This window comes from Symsagittifera roscoffensis, chromosome 6 (assembly GCF_963678635.1).
Source record: "Symsagittifera roscoffensis chromosome 6, txSymRosc1.1, whole genome shotgun sequence".
NCBI classification, from domain to species: domain Eukaryota; kingdom Metazoa; phylum Xenacoelomorpha; order Acoela; family Convolutidae; genus Symsagittifera; species Symsagittifera roscoffensis.
This window is the reverse complement of record NC_087067.1, coordinates 53,620,185-53,641,364: the sequence shown is the minus strand read 5'-3', so window position 1 is coordinate 53,641,364 and position 21,180 is coordinate 53,620,185. Positions and strand designations below refer to the sequence as shown.

Below are 21,180 nucleotides of genomic sequence, written 5' to 3'. Positions count from 1 at the left end.
ACGGCACATCCGAAAAAATAACGGGATTCAAGTTGCAGCTCAAAGTTATCAGAGAACTGTGATAACCACTCCGCCAGTGCCAACAGCGATGAATGTGCATGAATGAGCGGACACAGATCATGCTATTTCAAATCACGAAATACAAAATAATAGTCATTACCACAAATGTACAAGAAACTGATCGAGCTGCGTCGCAAAAAATGAGCTGGCAACATAACAGAAGCGTAACTTGCATTAAAGCATATTAAAACTAAAGCAAACAAGAAACATTTAAAGAAAATTAAGCTGGAAAATACTTTAAAAAAAGTCAAATATTCATACCTTTGTCTGGGAAAACATTTCATAACAACATTAGCACAGAGGCGAAGCAGAGTTTCGCACAGATTCGGATACAAAAAAGAAAGAGTCTGATTAAAATCAACTAAAAATATCGCTTTTGTTAACAAACATTGCAAATAACCCAAAATATCCGGAACTGTCTGAACCATTAGAAACTTCACAAGGAGCGTTCAGAAGGCTAGAATAAAGTCAATATTTTTTTTAAAAAAAGTCTTTTCCGCGCGGATCCACAGAAACAATAAATAAGCAGACAGACAATAATCTAAACTAGCCGAAAATTTTCAGGTGGCAAAAAAACGTCTCGACTGTAATCGATTACCTGGGCTTTGTCGTCAAGCATGGGTGCTGCAGTAACTTGAAAGAAAGCTGAACCTTCAGAAAAGTTAGGGCTATGGGAACGAAGCCGACAAAAGTAAACAGACGGACGACAGTCCAAAAAAAACACCAGTTTGCAAAAAGCAGGTACCGGCCGGAATCGAACCACAATCTTTTGCCGTCCCAAGCAGAAGTACCCTTCCCCTCGGAGCACAAACATGAATTAAACTTTTCTCGGTCATTAAACGACGCAAAAAGAAGGTATTTTTTGAGAACAAAACTTTTCTCTTTGATACCTGTTTTTCTTTCTTTCAAATCGAACTTGACAAAAAATTTGAAAATCAATAAAATCAATTTTAAGGATAATCCCATCACCTATAGATATTTTGAAAAAGCCAATGATTTCAAGGTGAACCGAAAACCTCCAAATACCACCCTAAATCTTCTTCGATTTGAACAAATTTTTATCGACAGTTTTTTTAGCCCTTTTATAAACTTAACCTAATGAAGCAAATTGAAAAGTCGATAATTAATTTGTTTGAGCGGGGAAATAAAGAAAAAAAAACACTTTTGAAACTAACAATCGACGTTTCTTTTAGTCCAATTTACGCCGGCTAATGAAGCGAGTAATTTTTGTTCCATGTAGCAATTAATTTGAAAAAATAAGATGAAAGTCAAATGATCAAGTAAATTTTAGCGTGAACAAATAGAATTACTTGAGTTAGCCAATCGGAGATTGGAAAAGAGAAATGAACGCAAGTCAACATTAAAAAATAGATACCTTTTAAGCTCTTTGAATTTCTAGAACAATTCATGACTGGCGCTTTTTTGATAATATAAACCCAACTTGGGAAAACTGGATATAGAAGGGTATTTTTTTTGGTTAAATTCAACAAATTTTAAAAAAACGCTCAAAAAATGAATTTTTTGAGGACGATTAAATTTTTTTGGGCACCACAGATGCAAAAAAAAGATGGGCACCGCTAATGCAGGGGAGCTTCCCACTACCCGTTATTTCCATTGAACCCACAATCTCAGGTTTAGGAACTTAGTTTTTGAGAAAAATTCGAGGGCCATAATTTTATGTGCAAAAAAAGTTTGGGCATAACCGCTTATTGAATGGAGTTTTCAACTCCGTTCTATTCATTTAAACCTAAATATCAGATTTGGTAGGTTAGTTTCCGAGAAAACGGAAAAAATATCGATGAAATATTCCCTCCACAGACGTTTTCGAAGGCTGTAGACAAAAAGGAAAGCAAAAAAAGACCAGGGGGAGTATGCAGGCACACAAAAGTATAGGCATTCTTTCTATGTATACCCTTTTTTGAAACTCGGTAGAAAGGCTTTAGGGAGAAAATTTTGCAAGAAGTATTTAAAATTTACCAACGAGTCTCAAAAATAATGAAATTAAAAACCCTTGCACTTTCATGATACCTGTTTTCATCAAACAGGAATTCTACGCAAACACGCCGAGCAAGATATTAAATAGCTGTCTGGTTCTGAAAAAAAACTTGTTTTTCTTTTAACTGAGGTCAATATAATTTCAATAACTTTAACCGAGAACATTTAATTGATTAATATTTGTTGTACAATTTGTGATAAACTAAATTTAGAGTGCATAAATAATGGAAAGTGGCAGCAATAATTTACTAATACTAACTGATTGTGAGGCGAAAAGGACAGCATGATGCGAAAAAAACTGATTAGCAAGAAACAGAAATGAGGACAGAGACAAAAGTACAAATAGTGAGAGAGTATAATGAGGATGAGTCTCTCACTGATGCGCCTGGTTCGATTAGATGACTGCACGGGGGCTTATTCAAGAGTAAGTAAGTAGAACATGAATGGTAAGTAGCTTGCAAATGAGGAGATTTAGAGTAAGAGTGGACAGTGGACCGGTAGATAGAAGAGAAGAAAAGAGAGATGACGTCATGTCCACTGATCAACAAAAGTGTGTGGTGAATATTGGCTCGTTGTGTTGTCGTTCACATTCTGTCAAACAATGAAGAAGTCTTCTTGAGGGTGTCGATTCCAGACGAGATTGCAGCGAATGTGGCTGGTGGGGGAGGGGGGTTAAGGGGACAGACACCACAGGGAGAAGAAGCAGACGCATTAGATATAGAAATGGATATGGGAGGGATGAATTGGTGTTGCTGCTGCTGTGGATGATACTGCAGTTGTTGCATGTGTTGTAGCGACACCTGCTGTTGATTCGTTCCACCCGTCACTCCTTGTTGCATGTTAGCTGCGGAGTAGGTCATCTGGTTAGGGAACCCCCCGCTAACACCACTTGCAATTGTCTCCACTCCCGATTGACTGTTAAACTGGTTGTTCGTGTTTTGAACAGGAAAAGTTCCATTGTGGTCGGCAGGAGGAAATCCCATTCCAAATGAACCAGCACTCTGCAGCTGCCCTCCTGCTTTCATTACCGCCATCATTGACATGTTGGGTCCTTGTTGTGCTCCTGAAGAGTAGTCGAATGCCTGCTGTTGGTGAGTTGAATTTGGATTGTGTTGGAGCTGTTGGAATGTGTTGCTATTCGGGCTCCCTGTTGCTGTCATCTGTTGCATGCGAAAATTTTGAAACTGTGATTGCAATTGCTGTGGAATGTTACAAGGATATTGTTGTTGTGGCACTTGATTGGCCACTTGGAATGTGATGTTGGCGGCCCCTGAGAAATTGCTCTTCTGCTGCAACAGATTGCTATTCACTGACCAGTTGTAGTCCGGTAGATAAGTCTAAACAGAACACCCATAATTTTGCACCACAGATTGTTATCTCGAACAAACCAAATTACGATGAGTTATCAAGTATGGTTTCACGAGAAGATTTGTGAAACCAAATCGGAACTTCCTTCAAATTTTAGCTTACCGCTTATTATACTCTTTCTATTTACCATTGAGATACAAAAAGACCTTCAGTTTTGCTAACTTAGAATAGAATAACTTCGACTTTAAAGTTTCACGTCTCAATACATCTCACAATGAAATCAAATAAGAAATTGAAAACTGAATTTCAAAAGTTGAAAGTGAAAAAATCTGTTTCAATAACATAGCTCTAGAAATTGTTTTCTCCAAGCGGAATATTTAGACTCTTGGGTTAAATCGAGAACTAACTTCATGACTGTTCCCGACATTTTACGAAATGTACAATTCCTGTTTTTGATTGTAAAAGCTATGCATCAATCCTATGTCAGTCCGAATTTCGTTAACTCCATTTTAACCATAACTTTTGCGAGCTCTTTCAAACATCCATTTTACCGATTACTCAAATTTTGTGAATTCTTTTAAATGTTTTTTTTTTGTGAATTCATCCAATTTCTTTTTCCAATTTAAAATATAGTTAACAGACAATTGGAAAACAGTCAATGAACGCAAAAACAAAACAGAAGAAAACTGACTTTTTTTTTAAATCCCTAACTTCAAACTTCGAAGAAAAAATTAGATTGCCTTTAAGCATCTTTGACTCAGAACAATTCATGATTGGCACTTTTTGACACAGAGGCGAAGCTTCGCTTCTCGAACACTATCGAGTACACGACAAAAAGCAGCTCTAGAAATTGCAATAAAAAAAAAGAAATGAGCCTCGAATTAACAAAAATTCGGCTAGGTCTAGAATCCGGTCTGCTGCAATTAAGACATTTTGAGTCCCACGCAATAACCACTCAGCCACGCACGCTCAAACACCGATAAACACTAGTCACGAATAAAGCAGCTATATATGCAAATACATTGCCAATGCCATTCAGCAAAAAAGGCACCAAATATAAATAGACAAAATTTTGCATGTAATAATTTGGAATATAATAAACTGAAGGCATCTACACTGATTTTGCATGTATCAAATTGCAAAGCATAAAACTACATTATGTACAAAATAAGCTTTACAAAAAATTGCGAGAAATTTTGAGTTACAAAGATTTCTGAAATCGAGTTTTCATTATTGTTATGTTCTTTGAAACAAATAGCTTTTTTTCGGTTCATTTGATAAATTAAAAATGCACCAACTGTGTTAACTTATTACTATTCGAATGCTATCAAAAAGCTGTAAGGGTGCCCGAAAAAAAAAAGTTCTTGATAATACACCAAGCTGACCTTAGTACAAAAAACGAAGGTTCGTAATATTTATTAGACTAAGCTGACTCCAGTGGAAATTGTCTTCTTTTTAACAAAAGAACTGATTTTGAAAGGAAATCAAAAGTCAAAGTTTGAAAAAACACGTAATCACATTAGAGCCTGACTAAATTTCAAGACTTTTCCTGAACAAAAAAAAATCATCAAAACTTAAGTAAGACTCTGAACTACGTTCATCGAATCTTAATCAATTTCTTCAAAATCCAAAACAAAGATTTGTTTATTATAATGCTGAAAATTGCGTTACATCACACAATCCTCTAAAACTGAACTAAATAAACGACTATTCAGAAACTAAAATTTTATCAGATCAACAAGGCTTTCCTTGGATAAATTTACACCCTAATTTTTTTTTGAATATTATAACTCTTTAATTTGAAACAACATCAGTTGTGTTTAACAGGTCAGAAACAAATTTGACACAAACAAAAACTAAAAACACGAAAATTAAAAAACATATGTTAAACACAGAGGCGAAGCGGAGCTTCGCACCACTTGCGATGCAACACAATTATAAAAAGCAGTCGAAAAAAAATAAAAAATCTTGATAAACTAGGTGACAAAAAACTTTCGATAAAAGACACCTAGGGCTCAGCTAAAGCTGGAGGTAAGTATTTAGTATTGTTGATTTTGTTCTACTAATGTGGGACTAAATGCGTAATTTCAAAAATGAGACTTTGCTCAAAACCTCAGTTTCGCAAAAAAGTCAGGAAAATTTTTAAGAATTTGGAATTTTCCTAAACACCTAGCCTTTCTTTTACAAAAAAAATAAGGAGCAGCCGCTTCTGCAAGAAAAATTCACACAACCACTTCCGTTTGAAAATTTCATCTCAGATTTGATAGGGTAGTTTTTGAAAATCATTAAGTTTTTTCTGCTAAAAGCAGGTCGTGGCCGCCGGTAAAGTAGCAAAAATTACCCAAACCGTGTTTCTCGATTGAACACTTAACCTTAGATTGGCAAGTTATTTTCGAGTCGCGTGAAAAAATTCCAAAAACGGTCCAATTTTCATAACTTTCACATGTTTAAAGGCCATAAGTTTTTTTCTAGCAGAAACTGCGCGTAGCAAAAAATAAAATTAAGCATCCAACAACCCGTTGGGTCGAATAAACCTATAATATCAGTTTTGGCAGGATAGTAATCAAGAAAAGACCAAAAAACGGTCAGCAAATCAGAGAGCTGACATTTCCGAGAATCATATTTTTAGTTTCAAAAAAATTGGGCGTAAACGCTTATGTAGAAACGATTCAACCGATCTGTTATTTCGATTGAGCCCAAAAATCTAGGTTTGGCACGGCAGTTCTCGAGAAAAGTTTCAAAAAATGATCAAAATATCCAAGATTTGACTGTTCCGAGGGCCATAATATATTTTGAAAGAAAATTTGGGCGCAAAAGAGCTTCGCACATCCTGCATTTCGGATTGAACCCAAGATCCAGATATAGATGGGTATTTTTTTGGTTAAATTCAACAAATTTTAAAAAACGCTCAAAAATTGAATATTTGAGGACGATTAAATTTTTTTGGGCACCACAGATGCAAAAAAAAGATGGGCACCGCTAATGCAGGGGAGCTTCCCACTACCCGTTATTTCCATTGAACCCACAATCTCAGGTTTAGGAACTTAGTTTTTGAGAAAAATTCGAGGGCCATAATTTTATGTGCAAAAAAAGTTTGGGCATAACCGCTTATTGAATGGAGTTTTCAACTCCGTTCTATTCATTTAAACCTAAATATCAGATTTGGTAGGTTAGTTTCCGAGAAAACGGAAAAAATATCGATGAAATATTCCCTCCACAGACGTTTTCGAAGGCTGTAGACAAAAAGGAAAGCAAAAAAAGACCAGGGGGAGTATGCAGGCACACAAAAGTATAGGCATTCTTTCTATGTATACCCTTTTTTGAAACTCGGTAGAAAGGCTTTAGGGAGAAAATTTTGCAAGAAGTATTTAAAATTTACCAACGAGTCTCAAAAATAATGAAATTAAAAACCCTTGCACTTTCATGATACCTGTTTTCATCAAACAGGAATTCTACGCAAACACGCCGAGCAAGACATTTGAAATTCAAATTAGCAACTGGATAAAAAAGAAAGAAGGGAGAACAAGGCCGATAATCTTTGAGCAGACACCAGTAGAGCCGACAAAAACTTACTATGTAAAGAAACTTGACAAGTAACTAGTACTCAGTCAGTAGTTAAATTTGAACATTTTTAAAAATTGACTATGTTTGGTTGCTGCGGAACTGAATGATGCAGAATTAAATGCTGCAGAAAAGATTCAACTGATTTTGTTAAACTAAATCTTTAACTAGAAAAAAAGTCTATACTCCAGTTTGATAACGCTTCGTTATCGCAAGCGTAACTACAAGACAGTCGAAGCTGTGCTTCGCAAACACTAGCGAAAAAGCAGCTCTATAAATTACCATAAAAAAGTAGAAATAAGCCTGGAATAAAAAAAACTGCCACCCGACGGATTCGAACCTTCGACCTCGAGTTTCACACCTTATTATCTCAGCCACAGAAGCTTAACAATCGGCAAAATCTAGCCATAAATAAAGCAGACAACAGATACTATGAAATTTCTAATGCTACAGGTCGTGATTATCGCAACATTCCAACACTTTTATTTGCGAGTTAGGTTGAACAAAAATACCGTTCATACTAAAACACCACTCTCGCAAGTGTAAGGCGGTGTTTTACAAAGAGGCAAAGCTGCACTTCGCAAACACGAGTGATAAAGCGGCAAAGGTTCAGAAGCCTTAAAATGCACAAAAACTCAAATTTTGCATGTAATAATTTAAAATGTAATAGACTCAAGGCAACCACACTATCTGTGCATGTAATAAATTAGGTATTAAACCAAATTGCGTATAACTTCTGCATATCAAAAATCAGCTTTTTCGGTTCATTTGACGATTTAAAAAAAGCAACAGCTGTGTTAACTTATTACTTATCTAATGTCAAACAAATGTAACACAAAGGCGAAGCTGCGTTTCGCAACCACTAGCGAGAATACGCCAAAAAGCAACTGTATAAAGTGCAAAAGGAAAAAGCAGAAATAAGCCTCGGATTAGTAACAAAACAAAATGGCTATGTCTCGGATTAAAACCTACGACCTACTGCGACCTAGAGATAATGAGTCTCATGCACTAACCACTCAGCCACGGACCTTTAATTAATTACAAACACTAGTCACAAATAAAGCAGAGAACAGATGATATGCAATTTCCAATGCTACAGAGAAATTTCCATATAAATGAACACTTTCAATGAACACTTTTTTGCGACTTAGATTGGAAAAAAAAGTTGCATCGTACTATCACACTACGTTCCGATCGCGCAAAAACAAACTTTAATGAGTGCTTTTGAAACACCTGTTTTTCTCGCAAACATTGCTTGTAGGTTAAAGAATGTTCTTCTCACCAGGTAAATAGCTTGAAAGTAGTATTGCACAAGCGACAGTAGAAGTGCCAACAGGCTTTTGCTCTCCTCGAGACTGTGTTCGACCTGAAACAAGCAACTCTGTTCACAGCACAATGACTACCCCATTCCACAACATGGGTAAGTTCTCACATAGCTTCAAGCAATAGACAAAAAGCAGTTGGAAGAGTTTTACCTAACTTATGGAACTGAAAAATATATCTTGAAAATTTTCCTTTTTTCTAACAATATGTAGCTTATGTTAAGGTCACCGAGATTTGAGGTCAAGATTTATTCACATCTTTTGAAGTTTTTGCACGTTAGACTTTTGCAGCCTAAATAACTGAAGCTTCACAAGAATGCAGTCAAAAGATGTTTGAGAAAAAAGGAAGGCGGTTGAATGAGGTAGTGGATGGTGACCTTGAAGAAATAACTGGTGATATCTCTATCAGACGAGGACAAGAGTAGGGCCAGTGAGTTCACTCTCTCTGGAATAGTCTCTGCCAGCAGTCTCTTCAAGTCAGACGCTACCCCTGTCTCTAAACACTGCTGCTGTTGATGATGTTGCTGCTGCAGCTGGCCTCCCATTGCGAGGGAGATCAGCTGATGTGATTTGTCATTGACGAGAGAGTGGATTTTGGACACCTCTTCCATGAAGAACTGCCAACAGTCAATTAACCAATACCACAAAGCGATAATAGATCGAAAAAGCAATTATGTGAATAACTTAAACCTAAAACAGTTGGAAATATTTTTTGTTTTGGCCAACAAATTTTGACGTCAAAAACTGATTTATTTCCGTCAAATTTACCAAAAACTATCGTTTTGTCTGATTAATAATTCAAGATGTCATTAGATTTCAATAACATCAGCGCGTTGGTATTGAACATAAGCAACAGGCCACCTTTTGCCCTGACCCGTGACGGTATTATTTTAGGCGCGAACTTGCTACTCGGAAAGACTTGTCTTCGACACATCTATCTACATCTGCTAGAGTATGTGTATGAAAGGAGTGATGTCTCTCTCGTGTGTGTGTGTGTGTGCGTGCGTGTTGAGATGATGCACCTGTATTTGAGTGAACAGGTCCTGTGGGGACTTGAGGGGTCCCTGACTGTTAGTGAAGAGGTAGAGGGCGAATGCCATGCTGCACAGGTTCCCACACCGCTTCATCACATCCGAACAGCTGCTCAAATCTGCCGTCTGTTGAGGGGGAGAAGAGGAAGATGAGTGGGGATTGGGGCTGTTGAGTTGGACAGGGAGGAGTGCCTCTGACTGCAGATAAGAGTGGAGGATGTTCACTTGGTTCTCCACAACAGACGCCACCCGCTTCATCTCCAGTCCCAGTCTGCGCACTCTCGATAATCCCTACACACAACACAACACACTGAACAACAATCCACACTTGCTCACAGGACAACACAAATATAAACCTTAGACTAGACCATTGAACTTTTTACTAGTGAGCTTTCGATAGTCAAATTTATTGAATGCACCAGAGAACACATGAAAAAGGTGTGAAAATAATACCATTGATGCTTGATCTACTGCTAAACAGTGATATAGCAGCAGTTGAGTGTTGTTTGATGCTTCTCATTCTCACTCACCAAGTAGGATGTGGGAGGCATGGTTGTGAACAGTTGCAGTGTTTGAGGAGAGTCCTGCTGTGCCAGCTGTGCGGCAGCGGTGTCCTCGGAGGTGGTCGTAGCTGTGGCTGTGGCCACTACCTCGTGCATGAGGGAAGAGAAGTGGTGCATGTGTGAGTTCCACACCTCCGTGAACACTGCCAGGTTCTCATTGGCTATCTTGCTGCTGGGGTAGAGAGCCGCAGTCTGTGCACTCAGCAGCAGCTGGTGGGAGAAGAAGCCAATGCACACTCCACACCACTCCATCCGCACCCTCTGTCTTGTACTCTCACACAACACACTCCTCAACAGTCCGCACAACTACAACAACACATATCACTTCGGAGTCCCTCCACTCCCTACATAACACAGACGGAGCTCCCCTCGCCAATGGAGAAACCGCAGTTAATAAGCTTCCTTAATTGTGAACATGTATTCAGGATGCGCAGCAATACTATCAGAAAGCAGGCGGCGAATCTCAACACCATCTCATCTATCTGCATCATTCAAATCCCCGCCCGTTTCGTATTTGATATGCAAAATACAGGTCATGACGTTTTCACCAAGTGACAAGAAAACTAAATTATAGGAAGTTGCTGGAAAACAATTAACAAAAACTAGAAGACTAAAAGCGGTTAATATTTATGATTCATCAAAATTTACAAGACAAACAGTTCATACGTACGTTTTGATATTGGTCTGCGTACATTTGGAACTTGGTTGACTCCTTCTCTACAGCCGAGATGCTCTGGTTGGCTGCAGCTGATGGGCCGTCGCCGCCCCTGCCAGCAGCACCTGTGTTGTTTGAGGATGATGAAGAAGAGGAGCCGGATGCAGCCTGTTTGAAGAAGGAGAGCGAGTGTTGCATCTGCTCCGTCTGGCTGGTGAGACAGAGAGCACTCTGGTTCAGCACTGTACTGTGCAGAGTCTTCACCAGATCGTCCAACTCGGCCGAGAACCTCTGCAATAGCTTCTCCACGTCCCCTCCTCCTCCTTCCATTTCAGTCTTAAACATAGCCAACAGACAGTTGGAAAAATGTCAATGAACTCACACAGAAAAAAAACAGCTTTTTCAAACATTTTTCAATTTTCGAAGATTTAAGCAAAATTTAAAGTTCGAACCTTTTGAATTTCAAGAATCTTTCATGATTGAAACTTTATTCAAAAATTGATCCAAATTGAGAAAACTAGATCAATAGGAAAATTTTTGGTTTACCTGACAATCTAATAATTAATTCCACTTCCGAAATTGGAATTTTTTCACGTTAATTGTTTTTCGCGCCTTTTCCGTTACATATTTAGAGACCATAATTTACCTTTCTCTCAACAAATGGATATAAAATGAATAAATGAAAAATCAAACTACAAAAAGTTAAAATTGAACGTCATCAACTTTTCAGACATTTTCGTGAAAAAAAACAGACGACTTCAATAAAAGTCTGAACACGGCTCATCGACACTTAAAAAGTGACAATATGTCGATTTCACAGCTCGAATTTTCGGTTTCCGTTTCAGATTCAGTTTATCTATTCAAAAAAAACTTGAACTAGTATTACTCCTACACAAAGGCGAAGCAGAGCTTCGCATCACTTGCCATACCACAAAAATAGCATTGCAAGCTAGCAGCCAGGAAAGGAAAGGAATCAACTAAATCCAAAGAAACGGCATAATTTTCAAAAAAAAAACACAATTAAAAAACTTCTAAATTTGTCTGGAAGGATGTTCAAATTGCGGAAAACACTTCCAGATACACATTAGACGGCGTTTGATGAAAATTTTAAAATATTCGAGCGAAAATAAATTGTTGCTATGAAAAAAATTTTATAATTCTATTCTGATATTTTTAATGTGTTGTGCGATTCGGAGGAAAGCATACTAACTACGTTCCCTCGACAACCCAAAATTAAGTTTAAAAGCCGATAAAAAGTATGCCGATAAAAGCGGAAATCATTCACCCCGAAAAAATTTCTAAGCCAAAAAAAATTTACAAGAGTAACTAAAAGGAAAATATACGAAGTCAAAGTTAGTGAAACTAAAAATTGAGGGAAGAAATGAAAACAGGACAAGCAACTACACTGAAAACTGCATATAGCAAAAAATTCTAAGATGTGGTGACTAAGTCGAGAAAACAAAAGCAGGCAAATTATAAGCCGCCAATTTTTTTCCGTTTAAACGCAATAATTCACGTTTGAAAAAAAACAGGTCGTGGTCAGATTCGAACCCAGGATCTTTGCCGCCCCAGGCGTATTCGTTACCTCCAGACTAAGCGTGCATTTGACGCTTGGAAATTAGAATTCATTACGAACCGAGATACCAAGTGATTCAACTGACGCTGTAAAACAAGTTGTTAACCCGAAAAAAGTCTATATTCCGATTTGATAATGCTTGCTTATCGCTAACGTAATAACTTTCAAATGATCATTATTCGAGTTGGAAGCGTTTGTAAAATATTTCATAGTCAAGCTTAAAAAATCGAGCTAAGCTACACGCTGGTAAAAAAAATATGCTACATCCTATAAACTTTACATTGGAGAAGGTAATCAGATCGAATTGCAATAAGATGTTACAAAAAAGAGCAGCTCTTGTGCACCAGGTTAGGGTTCCGATGGAAAGAATTTTGGGATCAAGTTAACATCCTTCCCCCTTCCCCTTCAACTCAACTCAACTATGGGGGAGGATGTTAACTGGGTCCGAATTTTGTATAGCAAGGGTAGTCAGTCATTTTATTCCGCTAAGTATATCGTTATTGATTTTGAAGCAAGTCGGTTCAAAAAAAATTAGCATGCATGAAGAATTAGTTGACCCCAACGGGATTAAAATTCCAACATAGCTCCTATCATCTACACAGAGGCGAAGTTGCAAATCCGGAAACACAAGTGAGAAAGCGGCAAGAGGGGAGCTTTAAAAAGCAAAAAACAAAACAAAATGGTCACTTGCACAAATTTCGGATGAAACAATTTACACAGAGGTGAAGCTGCGCTTTGCAAACACTAGCGAGAACAAGACAAAAAGCAGCTCTAGAGTTCTATAAAGTGTAATAAATAAAGTAAAAATAAGCCTATACTAATTTATAAACATATCTTCAACATCTCTTAATATCTAAAAATTACCGACTATTTCAGGAGCAGATTTCATCAGTCAAGTCAACAAAGAGCATCTTAGCTTTTTAGAAATCCCTAAAAACCAATAAACTTTCAAAATGCGGTTCTTGCAAGGAGGGGAGTATGAGTAGCAGGTAACTTGTTTGATCAGCCAACTGTAGTTGATAATGTCAGCAGCCCACTCTAATTGAGTTGAGAGAATGAGTAAGGGTTTCATGAAAGGAGTGGGCCGTGGTGTATAGTGTGCTGTGGTGTCTAACCGAGAATGTGTGGCAGATGTAGAGAATGTGGTCCAGTGCATTGAATATGTGGCTCTTCTCCTCCTCTGGCACCGACATGGCCACCTGACTTGCAGCAGTGTTAGAGTTGGCGGCAGTTGAAGTAGTGTTAGTATTGTAGTGAGTAGTCGCAGTAGAAGAGGAAGAGGAAGGGGAGAAGAGAGAGTGCAACTCACTCCTCACTGCACAGATGAGCTCCCTCACTCTCTTCACACTCCACTCACTCATGCTCTCACTCGCCACACTATCACACATCAGGACCTACATAAACAACAACAACAACAACAACATCATCATCATTTACATCATTCACAACTATTCTTTTACCCCTCACCTCCACTCCCTCATCTCTAATAACTGAACAAAAGGTATGGCTCTGGTACAATGGCAGGCGATAGAGTTTAAGAAGCCCAGCAAATTAATAATAATACTAATAAATTGTTTTCATATCAGAGATTATTCAACAGACATTTATCAATTTACATAATTCTGATATGCAAGGACATCAAAAAGCCGATAGGCCTAGTCTGGTGATGCCTTAATTAATCAGTACAATTTCTAAGAAGTACCAAGATTTTAACTACTATTAGTTGTCCATACCTTACAACCCCCTCTTTTAGAAAAAAGATCTATCATTTCTTTATTATTTGTGATGTATAAATCGCAAAAATCATGGAAAAAAGTGTTTAATTGACTATCCTTGCACCTATTCTTTTCGGGCTTTTACTAGTGAAATTATTCGATGGTTTGATTTTTTAAACTCTTCGATGTTTCAATAACTCAATCTCCGAGTCCAAAAATGAGTTTTTTAGGAATTCAGTTTTTAAATCTTTCCGTAAAAGATAAACTTAAGTTTTGAATATCTAGTGTATGTGCAATTCTTTCACTGAGCATATCTTGTAGGTTTCTTGAAAAAATGTTACTTACTGATTTCTCCGGTTTTCTTAAAAAATTCTCAGAATTTGGTTTTGTTTCATTTCAAGTTTTTGTAGTGATGTTGTTTTTAGCTGTACCGTACAATATAACCCCATATTGCAGTATTGGCTGAATATAACTGAAATAGGTTTTAATTAGTGCTGTCGTTAGTACGTCAAGAAATCGGAGGAGCAAGCCATAAAAATTATTCATTTTTGCTGAAGAAAAAGTTAATAAGAAATTTGAAATCTAATTCCAAGTCCATGTGAATGCCCAAACGTATATTATAAAGGCACTTTTTAACATCAACGGTTCCTACGTCTATTTTGTCTATTCCTATGACTATTTTTCTTTTAAAACTTATGTTTATTGTTGTGTCTAGGTTCTGAGTAAGCTTATTGATTTTCATCCAATTTCCTATTTTTGATAAATCCTCACTATATTGATGTAAGTTTTGTTCTTTAAGCTTCACTGCTGTATTATCAGCGTATAAATATGTGTTCACTGAGTTTGTAACTGTTGGAAAATCAATTATCATTAAAATGAACAGTACTGGCCCGAGCACTGATCCATGTGGAAGTCCACAGTAAATGCTTTTCAGTTTCGACATTTTGGAGCCTATTTTGACTACTTGTGATCTATTTTTCAAATATGATTTCAACAATGCCTGTATGGGAGCTCGTAGTTCGCAGTTTTCAGGTTTTTGTAGTAGTGTATCATGTGAAACTGTATTGAACGCTTTTTTCAGATCTATGAAAACTGCATGTGTTACATTAGGGTTCAATTCCCAATCATTTCGGGTGTCTTCCAAGAAGTTTACCACCGACGCATCTATTGTAGATAATTTAGGTCTGACCCAAATTGGTTTTAATTAAAATACCATATTTATCTAAGAAATCAATAATGCGTTTATGGAGTAACTTTTCGAAAATTTTTCTAAAAATCTGGTAAAAGAGATTTTGGTCTATAATTATCTGGATCTTTTTTTGTTCTATTTTTATCAATTGGCATTACTATGGCTTCTTTAGGACAGTCTGGAAAAACATTTTTTTTCTAAAAATTTGGTTATTAATTTTGTCAGGTTTTAATCATTGCATTTCAATCTTTTTTATGACAAAATTATTTAACCCAAAAAAATCACAACTGTCTTTTGTATTAAAACAAGCGATGAGATTGATTATTCGCTTGTTTTCATGAGACAAAAACTATTAAAAAATCGCTTTTGATGAAGTTTTTGACAAATTCTCCAACAAAAAACGTTCTAGCCCAAATCCGATTTGATCCAGTCAGTGAAATCTAAACTTTTTTTCTTCTACCAGTGAACTTGGTTTATTCACATGAACCGCTTATAGTAAGAATTGGCATAGGAAATAACTAGGCTAGGACAAACATTTTTGTATCTTCATGTCTAAACTTGGAAAACAAAACGTTGCACCACAACAGTGATACTTCTGAGTGATGCTGGAGATTAAAACGATGCCTCAATGTTTTTAAGCGTGATCTAACATGAGGCTATGTACTGACCTGTACTTGAGTTAACAGTTGCTGCACAGACTGCTGTTTATTACTTGCACTGCTCTGGCAGCACCTCTCCTCGCCTGCGACATTTTGATCTTGAGTGCAGCTGCAGCAGCAGTCACCGTTGTGCCCCTGGCTGCGACACATACAGCCCTCTAGTGCCTGTAGCCCGAGTGCGTGATGGAATGAGCGCAGTGTGGTGTGGAGTAGGTGGTAGACGGAGTCTCTGGTCTTCTGGGCTGAGTTGCACTCGGGGTGTCTGAGGAGTGTCTTGCTACCCGTCAGCAACATCATCGTACCCTTCTCAAGCACTGCACGTGTACTACTCAATTTGCAACTACAGCATTCCATCAGCAGGTCCTAGAAATTACACAAATCCCGCGAATATACCAACCGGTGCCAGGCACAAATCAAAAACCACTCTTTCAAGTAGCCGTAATCTTTCCCACAGTAGACTAAATAAACCACTGCGGATAGCAAACCTTATCAAGCACTCGATTCGGATCGACGATGCAATATCCACTTGACACGCTATTTGAGAATATAATTCTCTCAAATGTGGAAAAACTCTAAAATCATACCTTTGCCCAAACCAAACAAAGATTTAAAGTTATCAACATCATGCAGGCTAAATACCAAACATCAACAAGGTTTCCACTCATTTCATTTCACCACCACTGCACTGTCAAACCTTAAATGATACGTCACAGACCGTTTTAATCAGAATCACCACTAACATTACGTTCAAAAAAAAACACCCTTAGAACTTGAGCATAGCCAACAGACATTTGGAAAAGATTCAATGAACGAAAGGAAACAGAAAAGAAAGATTGATCTGTTCATTGAAAACGTCAACTTTCCAATTTCAAAGAAAAAAATTGTGGATGCCGCGAAGCTCCTGAACCTGGAGACGGACGAGCCCAAATCGACCCCGGGCTTACAACATCATCAACAAGAACAGCATCAACAACAACAATAACAACAGGTACAAACCACCTTCGTTTATACATAGGTCATCTTTGGTCAGTCTCTGGGCGCAAAAAAGCGACTAATTAATACTGCGACTCTATAATATGAAATTGTGTATATTTGGCAGCTGCACTTGCATTCTGTCGCTCTCCACTCAGTTGGGCTAGTTGAACCATGCTAGATCCGAACTGGCTGAAGCACTGGACAAACTCCTGGAAGTTGCTCACTGTACTCTCCATGTGGGTCAGCACAGACACCACCTGCAACACGCTCATCAGTGAAGTAATTTACAAGGTGCTAGTATTTTAACAGACCGGTTTTTTAGAAGACCAATCTTTTAGCAGACTCAGAATTAGCTAAGGACTTAGCTAATTAAGAATTAGCAGGTCAGAACGCTAACTTCCAAGGCGGCATTGTCGATTAGCGGTCGCTTGCTTAGCTGCGCTTCCATTCGGCACGAGTGTTATTGTGCGCGTAAATCTTTGTTTTGCAGCTAATTTAGACTGTGTTTTTGAAGTTGATCGTTTTGTTGACACATCGTTGAGGTAAGTATCTTAATTGGGGAAGCTTGACTAAAACTGAGCGTCCTTTTGAGTCTGTCAATCAATCATCCATCAATTTTAGTACGTTGGTCTGCTAAAAGACTCATTTTTCACTTTTTATGCTAAAAGATTGATCTGCTAATCGATCGGTCGCTAATTTACAAGAATGAAAGAGAAAATGTCAAACAATTTTGACGACAATTTAAACATTTTCATAAAAAATTAACTTAATCCTCAACAAATTCAAATAGATACACAGATAAGCCAAATCAGGTTGGGTATAAAACGGACATACCATAATTCAGTGCGCTCATTACTAAAATAATAACGAATCCTAACAAAACTAGACTGAAATATCCCTCAAAACAAAGAGTATGAGGTAAATCAAAACAATAGACACGCTATTTTTCGGTAAAGACCGCTTCGCCTCCTAATATTGATCGCGATCTCGATTTTACAGTTTTTCTAACGCTTTCCAATTCAAAAATTGCCAGGCTAAAATTTACATAGAGGCAAGCTACAATTCGAACGGTTCAAAAGGTCGCTCTAGTAGGCAAAAAAGAGCATTAAGAAAAAAAGCAAAAATAATCTTTGACACAGAGGCGAAGCTGAGCTTCGCACTACTTACGATGTAAAAATGAATGACTATCACTACTTACAAAGTGACAAATCGAAAAAAAATGAAAAAATTGTTCTGTATTCTGAAAAACTACAAAAATTGCAAAAAAAATCTAACATCCTGGAAATGAATTACCTGCAGTTTGACAAATTTTAAACACACAGGCGAAGCCATGCTTCGCTTTACCTGCAATACAGCACATACATAGCATGACAAACGAACGGAGAAAAATTGAGACTAGTACCCGATTGCAATATCCTTGCTTATCGCAAGGGTAATAAAAGCATAAGAAAAAATATTGAAAAAGTTCTTGGGGAGGTCTCGGAACATTTTGTCGACAAAAAAACTGAAATACCAAATCTGCATGGATCGAAGATGAGACACATCGGAGAAAAGTATAAGATCAGCTCTAAAAAGTGAAACAAGAAAAGGTAGAAATAAGCCTCGAATTAGTAAAACTTATAATATGCGTCGGATCGGAATCTGCAATCTTGAGATGTGCAGTCTAATGGTCTCATATCCGTACCACGCCCCATTGAACTTCACTAAAATAAAACTAGCGGCAAGTGCGCATTGAACCTCTAATCTGTAGAATAGGAGTAATACGTCCTTCCATCTGTGCCACGATCGCTTGATAATCGGCTACAACGTGATTATAGCTAAGGTCCCACAAAATAGGCACTATTTTTTGCGAGTATGCTTGGGAAAAAATAAGGTTCGTACTAATACATTACGCTCGAAAGCTCGCTAGAGTAAAAATGCATAAATTACAAAACGGAAATTTGAAAAATTCTATTCACCTTTGAATGCCACAGCTATGCCTTCAACGTATCCTGAATTCCAAAAAAACTTCGTTACAAAATTTAAACTGTTTAAACAAGAAAAATTGGCCCAGAATGATCCTTGTAAAAAGGTGTTATAATCTGCGGGCTCACTGGAAAAACAACTCACCTGGACAATCAGTCAAATTCTTTATTTCTTGGCATTGATGTCTTTTGCATAACTGTGGTTGGAACATTAGCAAAATGTTTATTTCGTTGAATATTGTATGTTTGTTGTGGTTGTGTGGGATTTATTGAAAGAAAACAAAATAAATGAACACAGAGAATGAAACGAACCTTGTGATAAGTGGTTAGTATGCCGCCCACTTTCAACGAGTCTGCCATGTTGAGCAGCTGCACCAGACTGTACAGTACATTGAAGCTCTCTCGGACCACATTTGTCATTAGGGAACGAAGGAACACGTCTTCCACATCCCCACTATCCCCTCCCCCTCCCCCTCTCCCTGTCCCTGAGGAGGAGGAGTTGGAGCACATCTTGGCCCCAGAGTCCACCAGGCGACACAGACCACGCGCTGCAACAATCAAAATGCTGATTGTAAAAAGCCAAAAAAAAACAAACTCCAAAAAGAAATCTTGCAGATTTCTAGAAAGGCGCTAAAAACAGAACTTAAAGAAAAACAACGGCTATTCAGTAAATATTTATTATCTTATTACTTTCCTACATTTTCAAGATTTGTTGTAGTTTTTTATTAAAGAAATGTCAAGATAAACATAGCGAATATTTCAAGTTAATCGTCTCTTGTGGCATATCACAATTATAGCGTATTCACATTCCAATCGTAGCCAAGCATCAAAAATATAGAACTCAAAATGTGCTTAGGGGCTATTCGTTGGCCTCTATTCCACGCTCCATATTTGAATCTAATTTTGTAATAAGATCTCGAGTAGGTAAAAAATGAACAGTTGTTCTTAATAAGTGGTAAATAGTTATATTAAGCACTATATTAAAGCGAGTGAAATTTTTTTGGGAAATTGAAATTCGAGAGGCAGAAGTTGCGCAGGTGAAGAAGAAGCATTTTTGTTACTAGTCAGGATTACCTGGATAACTAGTCGGAAAATTTTAATTAGTTGCACAGCAACCACATTATTATTGATTGTCTTATTTTAATCAACTCTCAAAAGGTACTAGTTTCGAGGGCGCCAACGCAAGATCTATATACAATTTGCTTGGTTAACGAGGAATGTTACTTTAAGAAGTGCACTAGTTGGCCAAAAAATGGTTCGTATTTTACATCTAGCGCGTTCTTCTGCTTGTGTAACTTAACTAATAAATAATTGAAGTTGGATCAGAGTCCAGAGCACATTCTATCAATATTCCAATGCTTTGCCTGCTTCAAAAAAGGCACTTCAAATGAACTTCAAAGGTTGCACTTTTAATAGCAAAAAGACCTTGAAAAAAGTTTCTTCGCAGTAGAACACTACGCCTCGCATGTGTAAAAAGAAAAAGGAGTAGCCTGTTGTTTTGCAAGTAGAACAGAGAATTCCGACCACAGTTATTGAAATACTTTCCTTTACAAAAATACTTTTTTTTTAACTTCTAGGCCATTTATGGGGAGAGAAAGTAGAAGCCTAAAACATAAGCATTGGCCTTAATTGACAGCAAGATCTTTTTAAAAATGAATAAAGATCCAAGGCAACAAACAGTTAAAAGTATAAGAGAACAAGGAAACCGAAAAAATGATTGAAAACCTTTCAAAAATTTTTCGAAAAAAAAATTATATCACATAAAAATTCTCTGAATTTCAACAATTATTTATGATTTACACTTTTTACTTACAATTATCCCATTTAGAAGAAACAGGAATGAAAATAAATTGCCAATGCCAGATTAAGCAAAAGTGGCACCAAATACAAATAGACTCCTTTTTACAAGTAAAAATTTGGTATATAAAAAAACTGAAGGCGCCCACACTAACTTTGTATGTAATAAATCGCAAAGCATAAAGCCACATTATGTATAAAAAATGCAGCTCAAAAATTGCGAGTTATATTGAAATAGAAATATTCTGACAAATCACTTTTTTCGGTTCATTTGATGAATTTAAAATGCATCAACTGTGTTAACTTATTAATATTCGAATGTAAAAGCCCATGCTATGAAAAAGCTGTAAAGCCGCTCCCAAATTAGCACCAATATTTGCTACTTAGGTTAGAAAAAAGAAGGTTCGTACTAATACACTCGCTTCACAAGTGTAAGCAAAGTTTATACATTTAAATGTCCTGATCCTCTCAAAAACTTCTTGCTTTTTCATTGCAAATTCGGTCATCAAATTCAGGACATCAATTTGCAGTAAACTTGTAAGAGATATAGTGGTATCATGGGCTGTTTGTTATAGTATTATCAGTACAGTAGTATTGAATAGCAGAGCAGTAAAATTAAAAGAAAAATCTAAAACTGAAAAAAACTCAAAACTTTTAAATTGTAAAAAGCCCCAAATATCCGGAAAAAGTTACCGGCATCATATGAAATTTACCAAGGACCTTTCAGAACGCTAGGAAACAGCCTAAATTTTCCGACAAAAATCTAAAATAGCCGAAAAATTTCATTTTCACGAATCAGGTCCCGACTGG

General features: G+C 37.1%; 1 protein-coding gene across 2 annotated transcripts in view; it reads right to left on the bottom strand.

Moving 5' to 3' along the window:
- Nucleotides 1-2,184: 2,184 nt before the first annotated feature.
- The window catches only part of LOC134848570 (alpha-catulin-like), a 619,753-nt gene continuing 600,757 nt past the window's right edge, over nt 2,185-21,180 (bottom strand). For both annotated transcript variants that reach the window (XM_063866084.1, XM_063866085.1), the window contains 10 exons: nt 18,886-19,121; nt 16,744-16,866; nt 15,644-15,997; nt 13,187-13,465; nt 10,511-10,831; nt 9,808-10,146; nt 9,269-9,568; nt 8,624-8,863; nt 8,207-8,290; nt 2,185-3,392 (listed from right to left, as the gene is read on the bottom strand). In XM_063866084.1, the coding sequence (XP_063722154.1) occupies nt 2,640-3,392; nt 8,207-8,290; nt 8,624-8,863; nt 9,269-9,568; nt 9,808-10,146; nt 10,511-10,831; nt 13,187-13,465; nt 15,644-15,997; nt 16,744-16,866; nt 18,886-19,121 (3,029 nt within the window). In that variant the 3' untranslated portion in view covers nt 2,185-2,639. The remainder of the gene's footprint in view (nt 3,393-8,206; nt 8,291-8,623; nt 8,864-9,268; nt 9,569-9,807; nt 10,147-10,510; nt 10,832-13,186; nt 13,466-15,643; nt 15,998-16,743; nt 16,867-18,885; nt 19,122-21,180) is intronic.